Below are 22,620 nucleotides of genomic sequence, written 5' to 3'. Positions count from 1 at the left end.
TTAAGCCAACTTTTTCATTCTCCTCTTTCACTTTCATCAAAAGGCTCTTCAGTTCTTCTTTGCTTTTGCCATAAGTGTGGCATCATCTGCATATCTGAGGTTATTGATATTTCTCCTGGCAATTTTGATTCCAGCTTGTGCTTCATCCAGCCCGGCATTTCGTATGATGTACTCTGGATATAAGTTAAATAAGCAGGGTGATAATATACAGTCTTGATGTACTCTCTTCCCAATTTGGAACCAGTCTGTTGTTCCATGTCCGGTTCTAACTGTTACTTCTTGACCTGCATACAGATTTCTGAGGATGGAGGTCAGGTGGTCTGGTATTCCCATCTCTAGAAGAATTCTCCAGTTTGTTGTGATCTACATAGTCAAAGACTTTGGCGTAATCAATAAAGCAGAAGTAGTTGTTTTTTGGTATTCTTTTCCTTTTTTGATGATCCAATGGATGTTGGCAATTTGATCTCTGGTTCCTCTGCCTTTTCTAAATCTAGCTTGAACATCTGGAATTTCACGGTTCATATACTTTTGAAGCCTGGGCTGGAGAATTTTGAGCATTATTTTGTTAGCATGTGAGCTGATTACAATTGTGCCATAGTTTGAATATTCTTTGGCATTGCCTTTCTTTGGAATTGGAATGAAAGCTGACCATTTTCAGTCCTGTGGCCACTGCTGAGTTTTTCAGATTTGCTGGCATATTGAGTGCAGCACTTTCACAGCATCATCTCTAACGATTTGAAATAGCTCAACTGGAATTCCATCACTTCCACTAGCTTTCTTCATAGTGATGCTTCCTAAGGCCAAGTGCTTTAGTACTTTGTTTATATAGCTGTCTCTCCTACTACATCCAAAGATGCTTCCAGAGTGGGCACCATTTTATGTTCATTTTTTGTGTCTTCTGCACTTGGATCAGTACCTAGCACTCAACATAATTTCAAAAACTTGGTAAATTAAATCACTGAGTGAGCACCAACAGACAACATTATACCATTGAACAAAGCACATGAAAATGTTTTAATGTGTTTTAATATGATGAACAAACACAAATTATCTGGGGAAGAATTAATTTACAGATGCATTTCTGAATTTTCCTTATCCATATGACCAGGCTCTACACCCAAGATGCTGACCAGTATAGATTGTGTGTTAGTCACTCAGTCGTGTCAGACCCTTTGTGACCCCATGGACTATAGTCTTCCAGGCTCCTCTGTCCATGGAATTTTCAGGCAAGAATACTACAGTGGGCTGCCATTCCCTTCTCCACAGGATCTTCCCAGCCCAGGGATCGAACCCCCAATATAGACTGCATGCCCAGAATCCCTTTCTTTCTGGCTTACAGCCAGGTTTAGTCAGTGGAAACTCTTGACTCAGACTAAAAAGAGAGAGAAGATAAAGGTCAGAATATTTATTCCCTGACTCCTAGTCTCCAAGGCCACTTTGGGCAGCCCTGTCTAAATATCTACCTTTTTCTACTAACTTCTCTCTCTCCTTTTCCCCTGCAGCGTAGAGGTGGGACCCAGTGGACAGGGTCTCTCTTCCTTGTCACTGCTGACATTTTAAGCATCATATTTCCATGTCATGAGTAGCGTCCCTGTGCTCTTTATGATGTTTAGCAACATTCCTGGCCTCTATCCAGTAGATATAAATAATCTTTTTAGAGCAATCTACAATTTATAGACTACTTTCACCTATTTAATCTCACTTGAGCTGCATGTCTATAAATAGACATTATTAGAACATTTACATTTACAGATGAGGAAATGAAACTCACAGTAACTAAAAAACATATACTGGGAAAAATCCTATGGAGTGTAATAATAGGTACAAAATGTTTTTATATCGAAGTCATAATTTCATTTCATACTGTAAATATATATTGACTAGATTTCCTTATATTATCATTTCCCTAAATTACAGTTTTATCACCAGGGCCATTGAGTTTCCTATGAAATGCAAAAGTCATGATGTAATTCTCTGGATGTTATAGTAAATGTGAGCGATATTGTTAGTCATCTAATATATATGTTTCTAACCCTTAGAAGAAAAATGTTGCAAGTATGTTGTATTGAGAATTGAAATCCTCTTCAAAGATATACTGAACCCCTTCTACAAAAATGCCCACCAGAATTACAATAGGAAAACAGAATAATTCCAGGCATGCTTATGTATTTGATCATTTTACATTAAAGCAAGAAAGATTTAATGCATTTCAGATTTCTAGGGACTGCTTCTATCATTCTACTTCACTTATAGAAAACCCAGTCCTATTGAAACTTTCTCATTCAGCCAAAGAGATACAAACTGCTATCAGACTTTAAGGAACCAAGAGATGTCCGCATATATGTGTCCTGCAAAGTTCAGAAATCAAAGAGGCCGCAGGTAATGTCTCCACTAGGATCTCAGGGAACGTTAATTGATGAGAATTGATGAAACTGCATCTTTTCCCCAGGGTCTACATTTCTTTTTTCTTTCCCAGGGGGACATTATTTTGGTTCCATAGTCTCCAATGGAAATACATATGAGAGTAAACTGAACGTATATCAGTAAGCTATGAATGAATGGCTTTTTCTAAACCGAAGCATAACTTTTCCTCTTGTGATAACTACTAGTCCAATCATAGTATGGGCTTCAGCAATCAAACAAATCATAAGCCACAGCAGTTAGAAAGAGAAGAATTATGTCTAGTGCCAGATATAATGACCTTTTACTGCCCTCAAGATGGCCCTGATATCATGTTATTCCTCTAGTTGCATCACTGTTAGGCCAAGTCCTAGAGAGTAAAGACACTATCCTTTGTTGAGTTTCTGTTATGTCCTAGGATCTGTGCTCCATTACCCCATTAACCTTCATAATACCCCTACTTGGCACACAATGTTATTCTCAAATTACAGATGAGAATATTGAAGACTCAATGAGAAATCAAATTTACCCTGTTTCAAAGCTAATCTCACCTCTTTACTGCCTCTTGTTGATCAAGTCAGTCAGACCCTATCTAACAACAATCATAGTATTTTACTTGATTAGTAAGTTCAATAAATAGTGTGAAAAGTTGCTGCAGTCAGAAATGGTTATTAAAGTTAAGAGTGAATCACTAAATCATATTACATCTCAAAACATTTGACAGCTTTATACATAAGAAGAAATCATTGCCGCTTTTTCTATCCTTAAGCTTTTTCAAATACAAAAAGAATTCTTCTGAGGGAAAAGTAAGATACAGAAATAATAATAAAATAATTATTTGGTGATTTCATGGGGAAAAGGCAGACTGGAGACTGCCCAAATAATATTTTGTGGTTTATAAACTGTGTTTATCAAGTTTTTAGAATGTTTGCCTATCAGACCTACAGTGAACAGAATGATTCCCCCCAAGATGTCCACATCCTAATCCCAGGAATTTATGAATATGTTACACTACATAGCACAAGGAATTAAAAATGCAGATGGAATTAGCTTCTAATCAATTGATCATAAAATAAGAATATTTTTCTGTATCATCCAAGTGGGTCTAATGTAACCACAATGTCCTTAAATGACTAAGAGAGAAAAAGAAGACAGCCAGGGTGATATTTGAAAAAGACTCTTTACCAGCCATTGCTGGCTTTGAAGATGGACGAGAGTCAAGAGACAAAGATGCAGGCAGCTTTCAGAAACTGGAAAAGGCAAGAAAATAGATTCCCCTCTTGATCTTTCAAAAAGAAACACACAGCAGCCAATACATTGATAACAGCCGAGGGAGACCCAGTTTTGACTTCTGACCATCAGATATATAAGAAATAAATCATTGTTGTTTAAGTTATTATGTTATTAATAATTGGTTACAAAGGCAATAGAAAACTAATTCAAGACTAAAGTAAGGCCTGTAAGATACCTGGAAAATGGTGATTATTTGCATTAGCCAACATCCCATAGGACGTAAATTAAAGTCTCCTGGTTGTATAGTAGGAGATGTCTCCATTTTCTTAAATATGATTCAGCATTAACTATATAAAGTATATTAAAACATTTTATCATTACACAAATGGTTTTAGCCAACACCTTTTTAAAAACCGTGATATAAACTGCCATGATGGAGAATAATTCAAAAATGCATTAAAAATACTTAAAGTGTTAAGACACATCATGCATCTTGTTCAAATGATTAATTTTATTGCTATATTCTGATTCATGAAATAATTCACCATGATATCAGTGATATAAAAGACCTAGTGATAAAAGCAAACTTTATTACTAAATGCTCAAAAGCCCACTGCAACCAAAATCTATCTACAGTTTACTAGATTCTACTTAATTTAAAAAAAAATTGAAAAACAAAATGAAAAGAAAAAATAATGAGGGAAAAATAAAGGAAATTCTCCTATATTAGCCAGACTTAGACAGTTAAAATAACCATTGCTAGCTGGAATGTTTTAGCATTAAGTTAATTTCTAATTCCTACATACAGGTGCTAGTGATATTAACATATCAAACCACTAACATTCACCAGTGTAAATATACTTTCAATAGAATATCCCAACCTAAGGATAGGCTTAAACTGTTGCCCTGAGAGAATTACACAGAGATTCTGCAAATTCTGTAGAAAGTGAATGGGGTGGATTTCAGGAATAGTTATTGAAAATCAGGCCTCAGGAGACTTGAAAAGTTGGCAACGCAAAAACAAGGAAACAGAGATGCCAAAATATGAAGGGGAAGATTGCAGCCAAGGCTAATGACACAGTGAAGCCCATTCCAGAACATCTAGCCCTCTGCTCTCCTTTCATGTTGTAGGCCTTATATCTGGCATGGTGCAGTCCATGACGTCACAAAGAATCAGAAACAACTGAGTGGCTGAACAACAAGAACAATTAATTTCCAGAAAATCAATTCAGTTGTTCTCCCAAAAAGTAACATTTTCCAATTTTTTTTTTTTTACCATAAGCCTGGATGAGAGCATTTAAAATATGTGATCTTTCTGCATGCTGCTTCTTTTTAATATTTTTCAAAAATAATACAAATAGAATTCCTAATTTTAAAAAAATTATCATCTAAATTCAAGTTATTAGCTTCTGTTATCTCTGGGGGATGAGAGACTTCCAGACCAAAATTTACCCCAGAACCAATACAAAACTGTAAAGTAATCAGCCTCCAATTAAAATAAATAAATTTAAATTTAAAAAAATTACCCCAGAATTTAAAATATAATGTTATCTTATATCTGCATTACTTTGCTAGCATGTGAGATGAGTGCAATTGTGCTATAATTTGAACATTCTTTAGCATTGCCTTTCTTTGGGATTGGAATGAAAACTGACCTTTTCCAGTCCTGTGGCCACTGCTGAGTTTTTCAGATTTGCTGGCATATTGAGTGCAGCACTTTCACAGCATCATCTTTTAGGATTTGAAATACCTCATCTAGAATTCCATTACCTTTGGAACTAGCTTTGCTCGTAGTGATGCTTCCTAAGGCCCACTGAACTTCGCATCCCAGTATGTCTGGTTCTAGGTGAGTGATCACACCATTGTGGTTATCTGGGTCATGAAAATCTTTTTGTATAGTTTTTCTGTGTATTCTTGCCACCACTTCATAATATCTTCTGTTTCTATCAGGTCCATACCATTTCTATCCTTTATTGTGCTCATCTTCGCATGAAATGTTCCATTGGTATCTGTAACTTTCTTAAAGAGACCTCTAGTCTTTCCCATTCTATTGTTTTCCTCTATTTCATTGCATTGATCGCTGAGGAAGGCTTTTTTCTCTCTTCTTGCTATTCTTTGGAACTCTGCATTCATATGGGTATACTTTTCCTTTTCTCCTTTGCCTTTCACTTGTCTTCTTTTCTCAGCTATTTGTAAGGCCTCCTCAGACAACCATTTTGCCTTTTTGCTCTTCTTTTTCTTGGGGATGGTCTTGATTCCTGCCTCTGTCCAGTGTTCTTGTACAATGTCACAAACCTCCATCCATATTTCTTCAGGCACTCTGTCTATCAGATCTAGTCCCTTGAATCTATTTGTCACTTCCACTGTATAATCATAAGGGATTTGATTTAGGTCATAACTGAATGGGCTACTGGTTTTCCCTACTTTCTTCAATTTAAGTCTGAATTTGGCAATAAGGAGTTCATGATCTGTAGAAATTTCTTAAAGAGATGGGAATACCAAACCACCTGACCTGCCTCCTCAGAAATCTGTATGCAGGTCAAAAAGCAACAGTTAGAACTGGACATGGAACAACAGTATGGTTTCAAATCGGGAAAGGAGTATGTCAAGTCTGTATATTGTCACTCTGCTTATTTAACCTATATGCAGAGCACAACATGTGAAATGCTGGGCTGGATGAAGCACAAGCTGGAATCAAGATTGCCAGGAGAAATATCAATAACCTCAGATACACACATGACACCATCCTTGTGGCAAAAAGTGAAGAACTAAACAGCCTCTTGATAAAAGTGAAAAAAGAGAGTGAAAGCATTGGCTTAAAACTCAACATTCAGAACACTAAGATGGCATGTGGTCCCACCATTTCATGGCAAATAGGTGGGGAAACAATGGAAACAATGAGAGACTTTATTTTGGGGGGCTCCAAAATCACTGCAGATGGTGACTGCAGCCATGAAATGAAAAGTTGCTTGTTCCTTGGAAGAAAAGCTATAACCAACCTAAATAGCATATCAAAAAGCAGAGACATTTCTTTGCCAACAAAGGCCCATCTAGTCAAATCTGTGGTTTCTCCAGTAGTCATGTCTGGATGTGAGAGTCGGACTATAAAGTAAGCTGAGCACTGAAGAATTGATGCTTTTAAACTGTGGTGTTGGAGAAGACTCTTGACAGTCCCTTGGACTACGAGGAGATCCAACCAGTCTGTACTAAAGGAAATCAGTCCTGAATTCCTGCTGAATTCAGCTGAAGCTGGAACTCCAATACTTTGGCCTCCTGATGCGAATAACTGACTCACTGGAAAAGACCCTGATGCTGGGAAAGATTGAAGGTGGGAGGAAAGGGGGATGACAGAGGGTGAGATGGTTGGATGGTATCACTGATGCGATGGACATGAATTTGAGTAGGCTCCGGGAATTGGTGATGGACTGGGGAGCCTGTCATGCTGCAGTCCATGGGGTTGCAAAGAGTTGGACACGACTGAGCAACTGAACTGACTGAATATATATACATATGCTTAGTCGCTAAGTCGTGTTCAACTCTTTGCAACCCTTTGGTCTGTAGCCTGCCAGGCTCCTCTGTCCATCAGATTTCCCAAGCAAGAACACTGGAATGGGTTTCCATTTCCTTCTTCAGGGGATCTTCTGTACCTCCTATGTATACATACATATATATACATACATATATAAGTCTTCCCTCATTGCTCAGTCAGTAAATCAACTGCCTGCAATGCAAGAGACCTGGGTTCGATTCCTGGGTCAGGAAGATCCCCTGGAGAAGGAAATGGCAACCCAATCCAGTATTCTTGCCTGGAGAATTCAATGGACAGAGGAACCTTGTGGGCTACAGTCCATGGAGTCACAAAGAGTTGGACCTGACTTAGCAACTAAAACCACTATATATATATATATATATATATATATATATATATATATATATATAAACTAAGAAATTAGACCCTGAGTGGCATTGGCACTAAATAAGGAATATCTTACTCCTTTCTGCCACCTGGACAAAAAACTAAAGATCTATTGTGAAGTGACCCCTTTAAGAGATCAAGGGACCAAGTATGATAGGAGAAAGATCAATTAGGATAGTTTTATCTCCAAATGTTTTCCTCTGTATTCTGGATAATGCCTTATATAAATCCCTTTGTTAGAAAGCTTCACATCAGGGCTTTTTGTTCTTCCAGAATCCTCCATGAATAGAAATATAACTTGGAGAGGCGATACTTCAAAAGCTCTCATCAACCAGTCACTTAAGTAGGATTGTCTGGAAGCCAGTTGATAACAAGTACTAGTGTTAATAGAACACAGGAAAGGTGCTCGGCTAAAAAAGAGAACACTAGAAGAAATGAAAAGCATCTAAAGTAATTAGAAATTTAAGAAAAAAAATCATTAAGGTTTTTCTTAAGATCTCCCAGGCTATAATGCTTTTGATAATCAAGGTATAAATAAATACAAGGTATGAAGATACAAGATTACATGGCTGTTTTTAGAAAAACACAGTTTATGATTCAGATTAATTGTTCTATTTTTCAAAGAAGTTGCCTCAAGAGGGTGTAAACATTCCAGTAATGTTGATTAAAAGCATATAGGACTCCTCTCTTGGAAATCACTTTTCAGCATGTGATCTTTTTTTTTCAGTCTCTTCAATGAGTGTAATAGTTCCCACTTAAAGGTAGTTTGATATGAGAATTCAGACCAAACAGTTACAGTGAGCAAGTTTAGCTTTTGGTCAACGTGACAGATAATAACAAAGCAATGAGGCTAACTGAATTGCTCATGAGCTGGTTCTAATTTTAACAATCAAAGAAAAAATCCATTAGAAATGCATAAATAGCCAACACCTGTTGAAATGTAAAGGAGGATGAGGTTCCAATCCAGCTCTCATGAGAACAGTTAATGCCTATGTACAACAATGCAAGACTGATGCAGAAGAAAGAAATTAAAGCCATATTATAACTTGCGTGAAGTCATTAACTAGTCCAACCTTCCTAAGAATCAGTTAAGTCCTTCCCCAAATACCTATAACTCCCATGATAGCCATTACTATACTATATTAAAATGATACCTTTACAAGACTGTCTTTCATGAGACTGTAACCTCCTGTTTTATACGCCTACTACCATGAGACATCAATAATTGGGGGTTAGATAGATGAATAAACAACGCTCATTTGGACAGGTAACTTCTGGCAATCTTACTTAACATCCCTCCTCAATTAGGTTGATGGAGACACATCTTAGGCAAACTTGGAGATCTACCTTTATTCTTATACTATTTTTTAGTTATGTGATCGAGTAATATTGGAAACTTGCTGTTAAAAGAGAAAACCCCAAATTTGATAGTCCTTCATAGCTTTCTCAATGCAGCTGGGATCCTGAAAACTTCAAAAACTTTCGGTGTTTAAAATATTCTTATCACTTGGCTGCTTGGTACCTAGTGACATCTGACTTCCTCTGAGACAGTGAGAAAACTCAGCCTGCTTGGTGGGAAAAATGAAGCTAGAGCAAGTGTAAAAGCTTACAGAAAGCCACAGGGGAAGAAAAAGAGCAGCACCTCAGACTATCACAAACTGTCTCTGCTGCAGAGGATGCTGCAGGGCTGAGAAACACAGATTGCCTACAGTCTGATGTCCTGCAGAAGACTGCCAAATGCAGAATGTCCACTTTGCTGAAGCCATTATTCCAGCAATCTTCCTCCACAACTTGAAATCTACTGAGAGGATTAATGATCATATTTCTGAAAGCAGCTTTCAAAAATGCCAGCATGTCCCCAAATTTCAATGCTCCCTAAACTGATTTGTTTGGGTGGGGGGTTGCAAAGATAAATGTATGACTGTCTTAAAACTTAATGTCATTTGAGTTTGAGGGAGTATGGACGTGCGTGCGTGTGTGTGTGTGTGTGTGTGTGTGTGTGTGTGTGTGTGTGTGTGTATGAGAAAGACAGAGACAGTGTAGAAATAAGCATGAATGTGGGAAGTAGAAGGTGCATAGGATTTTATGTTTTATTCTCCAACACTTTGCTCGGGCCTTGATAATTTTTTCAGACGTTTTCAACTATATGTTTGGGGAGGGGGAATGTAGGTAATCATAAAAGTACAGAAAGATTCAACTTCCTAACTGTATTCCCTGAGTTCTTTTATTTTTTACTATCTTTTGCCTTTGCTGAAAAAGTTCCTCCCCCATCTTTTTTTTTCTTCTTTTTCAATTATTCAGTAAAAAGGCCTAGCAAGAAACCAGCTTAAATGATAAAAAAGAAAGAAAGAAAGAAAGAAAGAAGCCAAACATATTTGGGACCTCTGAACAAAATCCTGCTTTTTTTTTTTAATTGTAAATTGAGACTTTCCTCTCTGGTTCTGAACCATATTTTTTTGCACCTTTCTTCAATAAGACATTTCTGTTTTTACTCCAAGTGACAAAAGAATACATCTTCAATTCTCCTCCACAGATGAGTGCTAGGAATAAAATGACAACACCTATTTTTGGTAACAAGTAATTCTTTATTTTTTAAAACTGACTCTTATAGGAAAATATTTAGCTTCAGCTTTGGCATCATTACTTCATTTTTGCCTAATCTCCCTCCTTCCTCCTTGAAGATAGCTTGTTTACTATCATAGAAATGACATTCATCAATATCCAATGTTTCACTGTTTGATTTTTACAGTTTCCTATTTCCCATGGAGTTTTGTATACCTTGGGAAAATGAGATAAAGAAAAACCGAGTGATCTGTTCAACTTCAGAGATCAAGACCAAAATAAACCTTATAAAAGCTGCATCTGCCTCTCAGGAAGGATTGTACTCACTAATGCAGAGGCATATTATATGGGAAAGCACACCATGCTTTTAGATGTGAGCATCTGTCTGCATTTCAACATCTTTTTATATGAAATAGATTGTGATGAATAATTTCTTTCTGATACTATTAAATATCAAAACAAAATTCACAGCTCAAGTGGCAGTCCTCTTTTAGTCCTTACTGATGCTAGAGATCGAAAGAGCAGCATGCAGGTCATCTCTGAACATGAGATAAGTTGCACAAGAGTGTATGACACAGTTAATTAAAGGCTAGAAGCGTGGCTGGATTTCCTTTGTTTAGGCTTCATGCAAATCACTCTCATTTTCTTCGCCTGGCACCTCTGTAGCCTGAAATGTAGAACTGAGCATTTCTGATGTAGAAAAATGTATACAGACATACAAAGATTACAGAAATACTGTGTATGGATTGGTTTTATATTCACAAGCCATGTTTGTCCTTCCTTCACAATAGGCATATGCTATCCCATTAACCGTAATGTGAAATAGTGGGGATATCAAGCACTTTAAGTCCCTCAAGGTTCACATTATTTAATGACGAGTAAACAATATGATAGATATTTGAAAGCATAAGCATATAGTAAAGTAAATTCTTCACTGAAGCACTTCTTGGGTGAAACAGAGCAGTTACACAATTGTAACTTACTTGCCATTAGGAGTTTCTGACCTGTGCTCTGAAAAAAAAAAATTGTTCTTATTTCACAAAAGAACAATCAAAAAGTTCAAAAATAATAGAGATAAATTCTCAAGAACACATAAGCATGCATTTTTATTACTTTCTTATTGTCAAAGGTAGGTATTCATACTATTATTTCTGGGGACTGAAAACAATTCCCTTCCCTAAGTGGATTAAAATATAAGACACAAACTACAAGGTGTATCCAGGAAACAGTTTGCTAGATTGACAACTACATACAATACAGACTGAATTGTGGATTTCATCAGGTCCTTACAATTTGGTTATGCCGAACACATGGCATTCTTTGTCTTTTCTTCTCTTTTCCTTTTTCTGAAAGTGCACCAATATCTACATTGAAGTTTACAGATTCATCACTAAGTATCCATCTTCATACACTAAATTTGAATGATCTTTCCAACTCAAACCAAACTGTTCCATCCTCTACTTTGCTTAAACTCTTACAATACACTAATGTTAAAATGTATGTATGATGTTCACACTTATAAGGCCAATGACTGTGCTGCGCTATGCTTAGTTGCTCAGTTGTGTGTGAATCTTTTTGACCCCATGGACTCCTCTGTCCTGCCATGCTCCTCTGTCCATGGGAATTCTCCAGGCAAGAATACTGGAGTGTGTTGCATGCCTCTTCCTGAGAATCTTCACAACCCAGGGATTGAACCAAAGTCTTCTGCATTGCAGGTGAATTCTTTACCAGCTGAGCTACCAGGGAAGCCCAGGCCTATGACTAACACTGATTAATTTCCAGAGTTCTTTGGCTTTAAATAAGTTGTTTCCAAGTGGGAGTTCAACTTTTAACCACATGGTAAAGAAGTGATCTGCTGGGCTTTGTAAGAATTCATGTGAGGTCTGGCTGGGATTATTAATTGGGTTCGTTACCAGTTAATCATATTTTCTTCTTATTAGTAGGAAATAACAGCAAGGATGGCAATACTTGTAATACTTATTGTTAAACAAACAAAATTCTATGAATTATTAGATGGAGTATGAAAATAACAGCCTCAAAAATTTGATTCATTAATTCTGAAACTTAAAAACTTTAAATCTTATAAAATGTATACTAAGATCAATCCAGATCACAAGTGTATAGAGACATAGAGCTGAATCCAGAGTTATATTACAAAGATATATATTTTGAGACATCTACCTGTTGAATAAGCAATTAGGAAGACACTGTCATAGCAGAAATGAGTATATCATTATTGTCATAAAGAAGCAATTTCAGATGGGCTTCAATGATACCCCTCTGAATTTTAGGTGATTAAAAATGTCTCCAATTCTGTAAAGAAATTATCCTTCAATTAAAAAATAAATTTAAAATAAAAAAGAAAAAATGTGTCTCAGAAAGAAACATATACGAAGTTTAAATAAGAAAATAGACTGATAAAATGTTTTAAGAGAAAAAAACTGAAAACGACATAGGTCATATTTTAATCGAATGCTTAGTAATCAGCACTAGTTTAAAGAAAGGGCTTCCCCTGATGGCTCAGGGGTAAAGAATCTGACAGCCAAGCAGGAGACTTGTTCCATCCCTGGATCAGGAAGATTCCTTGGAGAAGGAAATGGCAATCCACTCCAGTATTCTTGCCTGAAAAACCCCATGTACAGAGGAGCCTGGCAGGCTACAGCCAATGGGGATCAAGAAGAGGCAGAGATGACTAAGGGTCTAAACAACAATAACAAACACAAAGTAGGGTTTTAATTCTTTCTAAATAAAATTTTATTCTCATATAAAGACATTTCCCATCCTAATCAAATGGCAATTTACAAAAATTAATAAATTTGTTTTTTCCTAGTTGTATTAATAACTTACAGAACAGACTACGTGTGAATATTTAATGAAATGAAGAACATTAAGACAAAATAACAAAAAAGGGAAAATATATTTATGAGGTGTTCCTCAAAGAACAGAATGGGTAGAGAGAAAGTGGGAAATGGACTAGTCTAATATCTATCTTCCCATTTGTTGATTTGAACTTTAAGGTTTAAGGTAGTACTATGAAAAAAAATTGGACTGAGTGATCCAATTTCAAGAACATAGTAAAAGATATTGAAATAGGAAGGTTAAAATATTATTGAAGCCTTTAAGAGTAGTCGGTGGATTCAATTTCATTCTCACAAAACTAGCTGGCTATAAAATAGATGTGTTCCCTGTACTTGGCATATGCACAGCAGTGGACAGTGTGGCCTCTACAGCCAGACTGCCTGCACTTGAATCTCAGCTCAGACGCTTTGCAAATTGTGGGATGGTGAGCAAGTTACTCAGCTCCCTCTGTGTATAACTTTCCTCATCTACAGAATGAAGACAATTACAGGTGTTCTTTGTGGGGCTGTTGTACCTATTTAATGAGATAATATATGTAAAATATGTTGACCAGTGTGTAGAACACAGCATGTTGAATAAGTTTAGCTATTATTTTTTTATTTTCCCACTGTAATTGAATCTCCGTGGGGGAAGGGATGTTTGTCTATGTTTATTAGTGCCGTTTCTCCAGTGGCTAAAATAGTACCTGTATATAATCACCTAATTGGCATAAGATAAGTATTTTCTCTCTGCAATGTTAACTGTATTACTTTTCTATGTGTATATATGCATACACATGGGCTTCCCAGGTGGCACTAGGGGTAAAGAACCTGTCTGCCAATGCAAGTAGATATAAGAGACATAGGTTCGATCCCTGGGTGGGGAAGATGCCCTGGAGGAGGGCAGGGCAACCCACTCTAGTATTCTTGCCAGGAGAATCCCATGGACAGAGAAGCCGGGCAGGCTGCAGTCCATGGGGTCACAAAGAGTAGGACATGACTGAAGTGACTTAGCATGCACATATTATGCATATACATATCATACATACATATACATACATACATACACAAGTAGTTTCTTACGAAAGGTAAAATACTTTAAAAAAAAGTAAGACTTCTTTGTAATGAAGTAAATTTTAATACTCCTGACCTAATAGCATTTGCAACTAGTTTGGAAAAAATAAGCATTACCATCTTTTGTCTCTAATGCCCTATAGAAATGCCATCTCTGAATACAAAACTGGTCCTTGCGTTCAACAAAAAGCAGATTTAGACATGATTAAAATAAATTCAGATTTAGGCTACACTTATTGCCATTTCCCTGAATGAAACAACTGTTTAACTTGCTATTTTTAATATTGGGGGTCAAATGTAAAGTTAGCTCAGAAAGTTTGTACTTCTTAGGAAAGATCTATTCAGCTGTTATGCTCCATTGCCTAGAAATTCTGACTAAAGGACAGAAAAGAGCTTTCTTTTTCTGACATTTATGGGTTTATCCTGTGTTATACCTAAAATATCACCATTTCCTACAGCCCAATGGATATATATATATATATATATATATATATATATATATATTTCCCAGGCTACTCATTATGTATTTTATCACATGAATTTTTAATTTTATTAAGAAAATGAAAAGGCAAAGTGAGGGGGAAAAAAAAAAAAACTTGATGTGTCCATGGATTTGTGTTGATGTATAGTGTTGCACGCATACATAATAATAGTTTGTGAAGAGTCACTCAGAGCATGGGATGAGCCTCGGTTACATGTTTGGCAATTTCCAAATGCTAGGGGGAATCAGACTCACTGGATCTTTGTCAGATCAATTATGCCACTATGCATGAAAATCCACTGAGACTGTCCTTGTAAAGGATTATTAAGCTTATAGTATTGCTGTTTCAACGGACTCCCTCCACCCCTTAACTCCTATTATTTTTTATTTGAACTTTAAAGCTAATAATATACTAGATATTTTGGACTAAATATTATCATTTATAACATCAATATTATCAAATATAACATCATTTTTAAAAATTCTGTTACATTTGTAATATTTATAACATCATTTTATATGTAACAGAATTTATAACATTTATAAATGCTTGTAATACTTATAATATTTACATGTAACAGAATTAAATGTAACAGAATTTATAAATATTATAAATTATGTTACATTTGTAATATTTATAACATCAATATTATCAAAGATAACATCATCATTAAAAAAATTCTACATTTGTGGAACAATTTTTGGACAATTTTATACAAATATTAATTTTACATAATTACTATACCTGCATGAACTTATATCAGTTGGCAAAACTAAAATAACTAAGATGGTATTTAATATCACCATTTGAGTCACCAGGAAAGCCCCATTTAACATCACAAATCCCTGTAAAACTGAAAACTGCAAAAAGCATTCAATGATGTGCATAAAAAGTTAGATATAATGAGCTAAAAAATGAACTTCAAATTTTATGCACATGCATACCCATTACACGTTCATATCTTTTCACAAAAGCTATAGTAATTTTTCATCAATGCCAAGAATATATCTATAGGGCTGCTTTCGGAAATTGATAGGAAAAAAAGGTCCTTGTAAAATGTAAAGCTTTTAAATGGAAGGTTATTTTAACTTCTTTACTATGAAAGTACAGACTGTATGTGGTGAATGATGAGCGCACGAAGAAACAATGGTCCAGTCCAGCATGTTCTGCTCCAGTCAAGAATACATTCTGGTGATCTGGCAGGACAAGATGAGTGCACGGCCCTTAAGAATACACCCTGTTTTGGAGTGAATTGTGTGCCCCCGAAATTCACATGTTAAAGACCTGACCAAGATTAGAATCTTTCTGAGGCTAATTTATGGTTAAATGATATCAGAAGGGTTAAGGCCCTAATCTGATAGAACTGGTTTCCTTAGAAGAAGAGAAAGGAACACTAGAGCTCTCTTTCTGTGAATCTGCTGGCACCTTGATCTGGGACTTCTAGCCTCTGGAACTGTGAAAAAACAAATTACCGTGGTTTAAGGCACATAGTCTATGGTATTTTGTTATGGCAGACCTTGTGGACTAACACAGACTCTGTCTTGTAAGACTGCTGTGGATACACAGCAGGTGTTGTGGACTAGAACAAAATGCACACAAAAGCCTAAAATACAGAAGCACATAAAGTAAAATCTATCAGGACTACTGTGCTAATGATAACTCTCAGGTTTGGAGAGAGAATTATTTTGGAGGAGAGTTGACTGCAAGTAGCTGAATGCACCTGCTTTATATAGAGCGGATGGGACCTATGAGGTTCTGTTTTCTTTTCCCTAGTTACATATGTCACAAGATGCAAATAGTGGAACCTGTCTCCTGGAGCTGTTAGGAGAAGTCAGTGTTATAATGTGGTATAGACACCGTTGCAGAGTGACTGACACAGAACTAAAGTTCAATAAATGATCATTCAGTGTTAGAGACTGGACATGAGGAATGGAAGAAAAACTTCCAGGAAATACAGAATGGAAGAGCATAGGACTGTTAAAAAGTAGCAAATTTATTTTAAAAGTATCAAAATGGATACAAACTATTGTGAGTCTTTCTTAAGCTACTTGCTTTGCAGCAATAAACTATTTCTTTTCCCTTTTCCCATTTAGATGTCATAGGCTCTGCAATGACTTTGGACAAAACCCAGTGTCTCCTGGTCTATGGATAGGTACACACCCTAGTTGCACCTTGATCAACATTACTTCAAAGAAATCAACCAGGATAAGAGAACATCAGAGGCTTCAAATAAGTGATTATGACAAAACAAACAAAAAGCACCAAGAAACTGAAATTAAAAAAAAAAAAAACTTTTCATATAATATTACAGATAGTGAAAATATTCCAAAAGTGCAAATGCACTTTAAGTAGGGCTTAGAGAAATTCATAGATATGGAGAAATACTATCTCAAGTTACAGTAGTGTTTTATATGTCCCAAACAGTTTATGCAACCCTCATAAACCCTGTCATATAATCAGAGCAAGGGTTATTATGTAAAATGACAGAAGATGAGTTTGAGAGGCTTCAGGACTTGAAAGGATTTATACAAGGGCTCACTGGCCAGTCAGTGACACAGTCAGGGCAAAAGGCAGATTTTCCTATCACCTTATCAGGCTTCAGTTTTCTATTTTGTCAGAGGCTGTCAAAAACCAAACCAGTAAGCAGAAGTTAGGAATTTCAGGAGCTCTAAACTTCAAGTCTTTTGTAGCCTGACCTACCCTCTGCAGTCAGAATTGAGAAGCGGGAAGTGTTAAAAATTCAGGTTTCTGGGATATCTGTAGGAAAGACCTTTGTTACTGTTGTTCAGTTTCTAAGTCCTGTCTGACTCTTTGTAACCCCATGGACTGTAGCCCCCCAGACTCCTCCTCTGTCCATGGGATTCTCCAGACAAAATTCTGGAATGGGTTGCCATTTCCTTCTCCAGGGGATCTTCCCGAGGAATCAAACCTGTGTCTCCTGTTTGGCTGGCTCATTCTCTGTCACCGAGCCACCTGAGAAGCCCTTAGTAAAGACCTGAAGTGAAAGTCAAAGTGTTAGTTGCTCAGTTGTGTCCAACTCCTTGTGACCCCAAGGACTGTAGCCCACCAGGCTCCCCTGTTCCTGGGATTCTCCAGGCAAGAACACTGGAGTGGGTTGCCATTTCCTTCTCCAATGCATGAAAGTGAAAAGTGAAAGTGAAGTCGCTCAGTCATGTCTGACTCTCTGCGATCCCGTGTACTGCAGCCTACGGCTCCTCCATCCATGGGATTTTCCAGGCAAGAGTACTGGAGTGGGGTGTCATTGCCTTCTCTGCAGTAAAGACCTAATAGCACTCAATTTCTGAGAATTTAATTAAACTAGGATAAGAAACAGCTACACGGCAATAATACGGCAACTATTTTGATTACAGTAGTCTAATAATAATAATAGGGAGAAGATGAGTGTATGGCCATGCAGTGGTTGCATTTTTCCCCCTTCTTTTCTCTTTCTTTGTTCCTCTTTTTCTCACGAACGTATAAGGGTAGAAAATGAATGAAGATAGAGAGCACTGATATTGCAGGCTGAAAACCAAAACCAAACAAAACAACTAGTAGAAATGGGAGAAAGTAAACATTGACTACTTTTTAACACCAGTCTTACAGTCATATAAAGCCTAGACATCTAGTGTCATCCCTCTGGTCACAAAATCAAGGACACAAATATTCGCTTTTATCAGGACTGAATACCCTTTGCTGCTATCATCTTACCTTACCTCCTGACTCCCAGCTGGAGTCCGAGACACACGGTACCTTAAAAGAGTTCTCAGTCTTCTAAACTAGGGAAGGCTGTTCACCCTTCCTCAGGGTCTTCATCAAAATCCCCATTTCTTAAGAACTATTGATCTTTGGGAGGTGCTGACCTCATTATCTGCTTAGAGCAATTTACACCCAAGTGTGCCAAGACAGAATCAACTCCTTCAGAGGTTATTTGCAATTTAAAAGAGGCACTTCTTAGAATCTCGGGGGACTTCTAAGGAGTGCTTTTGAGTTGTAAGGCATTTCTCAGCTTCACTGCCCAGCAGTCCACAGGAAGGACCTATCCCCTCTCCTAGACTTATTTCCTGAGTACATCAAGTAAACGTTCCTCTTTACAGTTATGCTAGACTCTCTTTAAAAACAACTGCTCCCCAGGGAGAGTCAGAATGAAAATGGAAAAAAATAATACATTATCAGTGAGCATAGGTTGGCACAATGAATGAATATTTGCAGGGATATATAAATTGACGAATACAGAGACCCATGCATGTGTATGGGCGTGCATGTATCCATATTTCCTCACAGATGAGGATCTCCCAAAAAATCCTGAAAACCCATATGTCCACACACCTCTTCACAGCCCCTCAAAATATACCAGAAGTCTACCGTGTGACCAGTGCCTCCCTCCCACATTTGCTTTAGTTTAATCTTTTTGAAGGGTTTGGTGTTTATAACACCACTAAGAAGAAGCCAGGAGGGGGAATCAGAGAATTGCTCATTTGGTACAGAAATAAGAGACACACATCCTGCAGAGAAGGCAGGGACTCTAGCCAACCCGGCAGGTAGTCCTTTATCCTGGAGACATCACCCAGCAGGGAAAGAAAATAACAACTAGGATGTTCTCAGAGTTTGAAATAAAAGAGGTCATACCACAGTTCAGTGATCTGATGTGGATGGATTTTCAGGCTACTTAGCACTAAAGCCCAGGCCCTTTGATCGTTGTTTGTTTCACAAATATTTAGGGGTATCTCTTGTATGCTGCACACTCTAGCAGGCACTGGGAATATCTTGATGAACAAGACAAACTTGGAGGCAGTCTCTCTGAGCTTCACCTATCCCTTGCCTTAAGTAGGAGTATATTATTTTTGCACTAAAGAGTTTTGTTTTAGCCATCATTTTAATTACAAAGCCTTGCATAGTGTATAAAAGATAAAGCAAATCAACCTATTCTCTATAAAATAAATGGATTACAAAAGTTATATACAATCAAGATAAGTGTTTTTCAAAATTACAGATAGAAATTATTCCCAGAGGCATTTCAAACTGTGGAATTAATTACTTCTGGAGGATATTGGTAGTTTTTCTAGAGATACCCTCAAAAATAAATGATAACTTGGTTGCTTACCTAATTCTTGAAGTTTGTCTGTTTTTAATCTCACAGGGGGCTGTTGTTTACAAAATAGGGTAATTGATTAGATCTTCAAATTATACCCACAACACTTTTTTTGATAGTATAAAGTGTAGGTTGTGACTAGAAAAAGTTTGAAAAACTGGGTTTGTTCTAATTCTTTTGGGAAGAGTTTACCCAGGTAAGTCTAAAAATATACCATATTCAAAAGCACAGATTTCACCACTTCCACCAAATGCTTTCAGTACTTTTGAATTCCGACTGGCTATTTCTTCTAAGACTTGATAAAGTTCTTGCTAGTTCCATCAGGGTCCTGAAAAAGCTGTTCGTTACTCCAGTTTCCTTACCTCAGAATAATAATGGTGCTTTTCCTCAAAGACTGCTCTGAGGAGCAAACATGAATTCAATGATTTGAAACTTTAGAAGCATAAGGCAAACACAATCTATCATTTTTCTGCTCTGTGATCTTCTTTATAATACATCAATTCCACGAAAACAAAGACTTTTATTTTTCTTTGCATACTCAGTATCAGCTGATATTGGATGTGTTAAAGTAAATAAACTTTACTTAAATCAGTCTCTAACATCCTCATATTCCTCTTTAGTTTTTATAATGGAGAATGAAGTATTGCATTGTCGTTTAAAATAAAATGTTCAAATGCTAAAAGATATAAGGTGGTGGATTGCTCTGAGTCTATTTCCATTTGTCCATAGGCACCCCTCTAAAAGGTAAATTCCAGTAACTGAAAAGGAGAGTGGTCAAGAGATCTGAGGTGGAGAACATTTGGGAGCAGGGGGTTAGTTAGGGTAGAGGGGAAGTTTGTGCAGGGACAGGAACCAATGGCAAAATGTTCAAAGATGGGAAAACAAACAAACAAACAAGAGAACACCAGAGGGATGATAATAGACATCTCATAGCTTGCTGCTGTTGATTATTCTGATTCAGCTTTTAAGCACGCTAAAATCCTTGGGATTGTTAGTACTTTTTTGTTTTGATTTGTTATGTTTTCTAATCATAACAGTAAATAGCCATTGTTCCCCATTTGGAACAATCTAAAGGGGTGGTTCTCATTCCTTTTGGGCTACTTCCACAATAAGACAATTTTTTACATAGCAACCAAAAGCAGGGAGTAATGGAGGCATACAAACATAACTGAAATAAGGATTGCACAAGAAAATATTTAGCCTCACTGTATGAATGGCCTACTTGAATTTTTTCTGCTTTATTTTGCATCTTTCAGGTTGTAGTAGAAATTCACGAACTGATTTATATACCCGTTTGCAAAATTGTGCCTTAGAATGTTCTTTGTGACGGTATTCATAAACATCCCCTCCATATGGCTACACTTTAGTTTATTCCAAAATTCTGGACATTTTTTTCTGTTTGCTTTTTTTTTTTTTTTTTTGTCTGTAACTTGTCTTTGAGTTGATGTGATTCAGTACAGATTTTTGTTTAAGTATACATCTAAGGAAGTTTACTACTTTAGGATGAGAAAACATATTTCCAAGAAGCCAAAAGTGGTAAGAAGTTTTTGTTTCTTACCAGTTTCTTACACTGACTGGTCCTGTGCTCAAAACAAAAAGAGAGATTAATGATAATTAGGTTTTATTGAAGAATTTCACTATAGTCTCAGTGATATTTCTGAAAATTTCCTTTTTGCAAAATTAAATAAACAGCTAATAAAATAAACAACTTGAAATACAAGCTTTAGTGATTTACAAGTGTTAGCATTTCCTATCACTCTGTATATTTATGTTGTCCCAATATATATTTTTTTCTTATAAGGGTTTTATATTGACTAATTCACCAAAAAATTCTCAAGAATCTGGAATTCTTGGTCAGTAACTCAAAACTTGGGGAAAACTTTAATAAGGAAGATGGTATGATAAATATATTACAAAATTATCAAAGTTTATATATGGAACACTTATTTTAGGCACACAAACACATACAACATAACAAACAGAGACATAAATATACAGAGAGTTAGAGGAAACATACAGAGAATTCTTGACTTACTTAGACAATTACAATTTGTATAACTAAAATTCAGCTACTTGCTTTCTCAAAAATATATAACATGCTGAATTCTCAGAAGTTGCTTGAACTTATGTTACCTGACATCAAGTAGAATAGTCTTCTGATAAACGAAAACTAAAAAAAATAGGTAGCTACATCTTCCTTCTGAATGTGACCACAGTGACTTCTGTGAATCTAACTCAAAGTTTCTAAATTTTCTTAAGAAATTTAACAACAACAACAAAGTCGTGAAAATTCTACAGATATTTTGGTCAATATTTCAAGATTAGGGGAAAAAACAATCCACTGGCAGTGCCTGTGGTAAGCACAAAATAAATCTCTTGCATTTGTCTTAGAGAAAATACTTTTTATAAATGTTGCTCAAAGTCTTTGCATATAACCTGTGGGAGCACACACAAACACACACAGTGGCATTTAGAAATACAGAATGCGGAAGAGACACTATCCTTCACTTTAACAGAACTATCTCCCTGGTCTGGAAAAGGCTTTGATTATGTAACACTTTAAAACTATTGAGTAATTTAGGATTTTATTCATAGTCATTATTTAATATATTATAGACAGAGACTTCATAGACTTAATTTTCCTTGGTTTACACAAAGCCAGAGTCTTAAAATCATTGTTGAAATACATTTTTACATTTTTTTTAAAGACTTCATTATTAAATTCTGCTAACTACCTCTCTGAGAATGTAGTTCCTGGTAACTGACACCCACTAATAGCACATTTCTTTATTAATACTGTTTCTTTTATAAGTTTATTTATTTCAATACTATTTGTCCTTAAATGAGAAAAAAAAGAAAATCAAATGCACAACAAATGGAACAAGCAGTGATTGGCTGACACCCCACGGCCAAGGGCAGGCTCCAGCAGGTTTCGAAGTAGCAAGGTCATCAGAGTATGGTGCATAATGGAGCATCATATTTGAGTGGAATTCAGCCAAACACAGTAATGTATGGATGTAGACGCAT

At 36.4% G+C, this 22,620-nt stretch overlaps 1 protein-coding gene across 7 annotated transcripts in view; it reads right to left on the bottom strand.

Moving 5' to 3' along the window:
* The window catches only part of PCDH7 (protocadherin 7), a 466,886-nt gene that overhangs the window by 433,949 nt on the left and 10,317 nt on the right, over positions 1–22,620 (bottom strand). Inside the window, exon 2 of one of the 7 annotated variants that reach the window (XM_027970920.3) lies at positions 1–22,620. This exon is cut by the window's left edge and continues 38,643 nt beyond it. The exons of the other annotated variants lie outside the window; for them this stretch is intronic. Within the exon in view, the coding sequence (XP_027826721.1) occupies positions 22,585–22,620 (36 nt within the window). The 3' untranslated portion in view covers positions 1–22,584. 7 annotated transcript variants of the gene reach the window in all.

Source organism: Ovis aries, chromosome 6, assembly GCF_016772045.2.
Source record: "Ovis aries strain OAR_USU_Benz2616 breed Rambouillet chromosome 6, ARS-UI_Ramb_v3.0, whole genome shotgun sequence".
Taxonomy (NCBI): domain Eukaryota; kingdom Metazoa; phylum Chordata; class Mammalia; order Artiodactyla; family Bovidae; genus Ovis; species Ovis aries.
The sequence above is the reverse complement of the archived record's forward strand: the minus strand, read 5'-3'. Positions and strand labels throughout refer to the sequence as shown.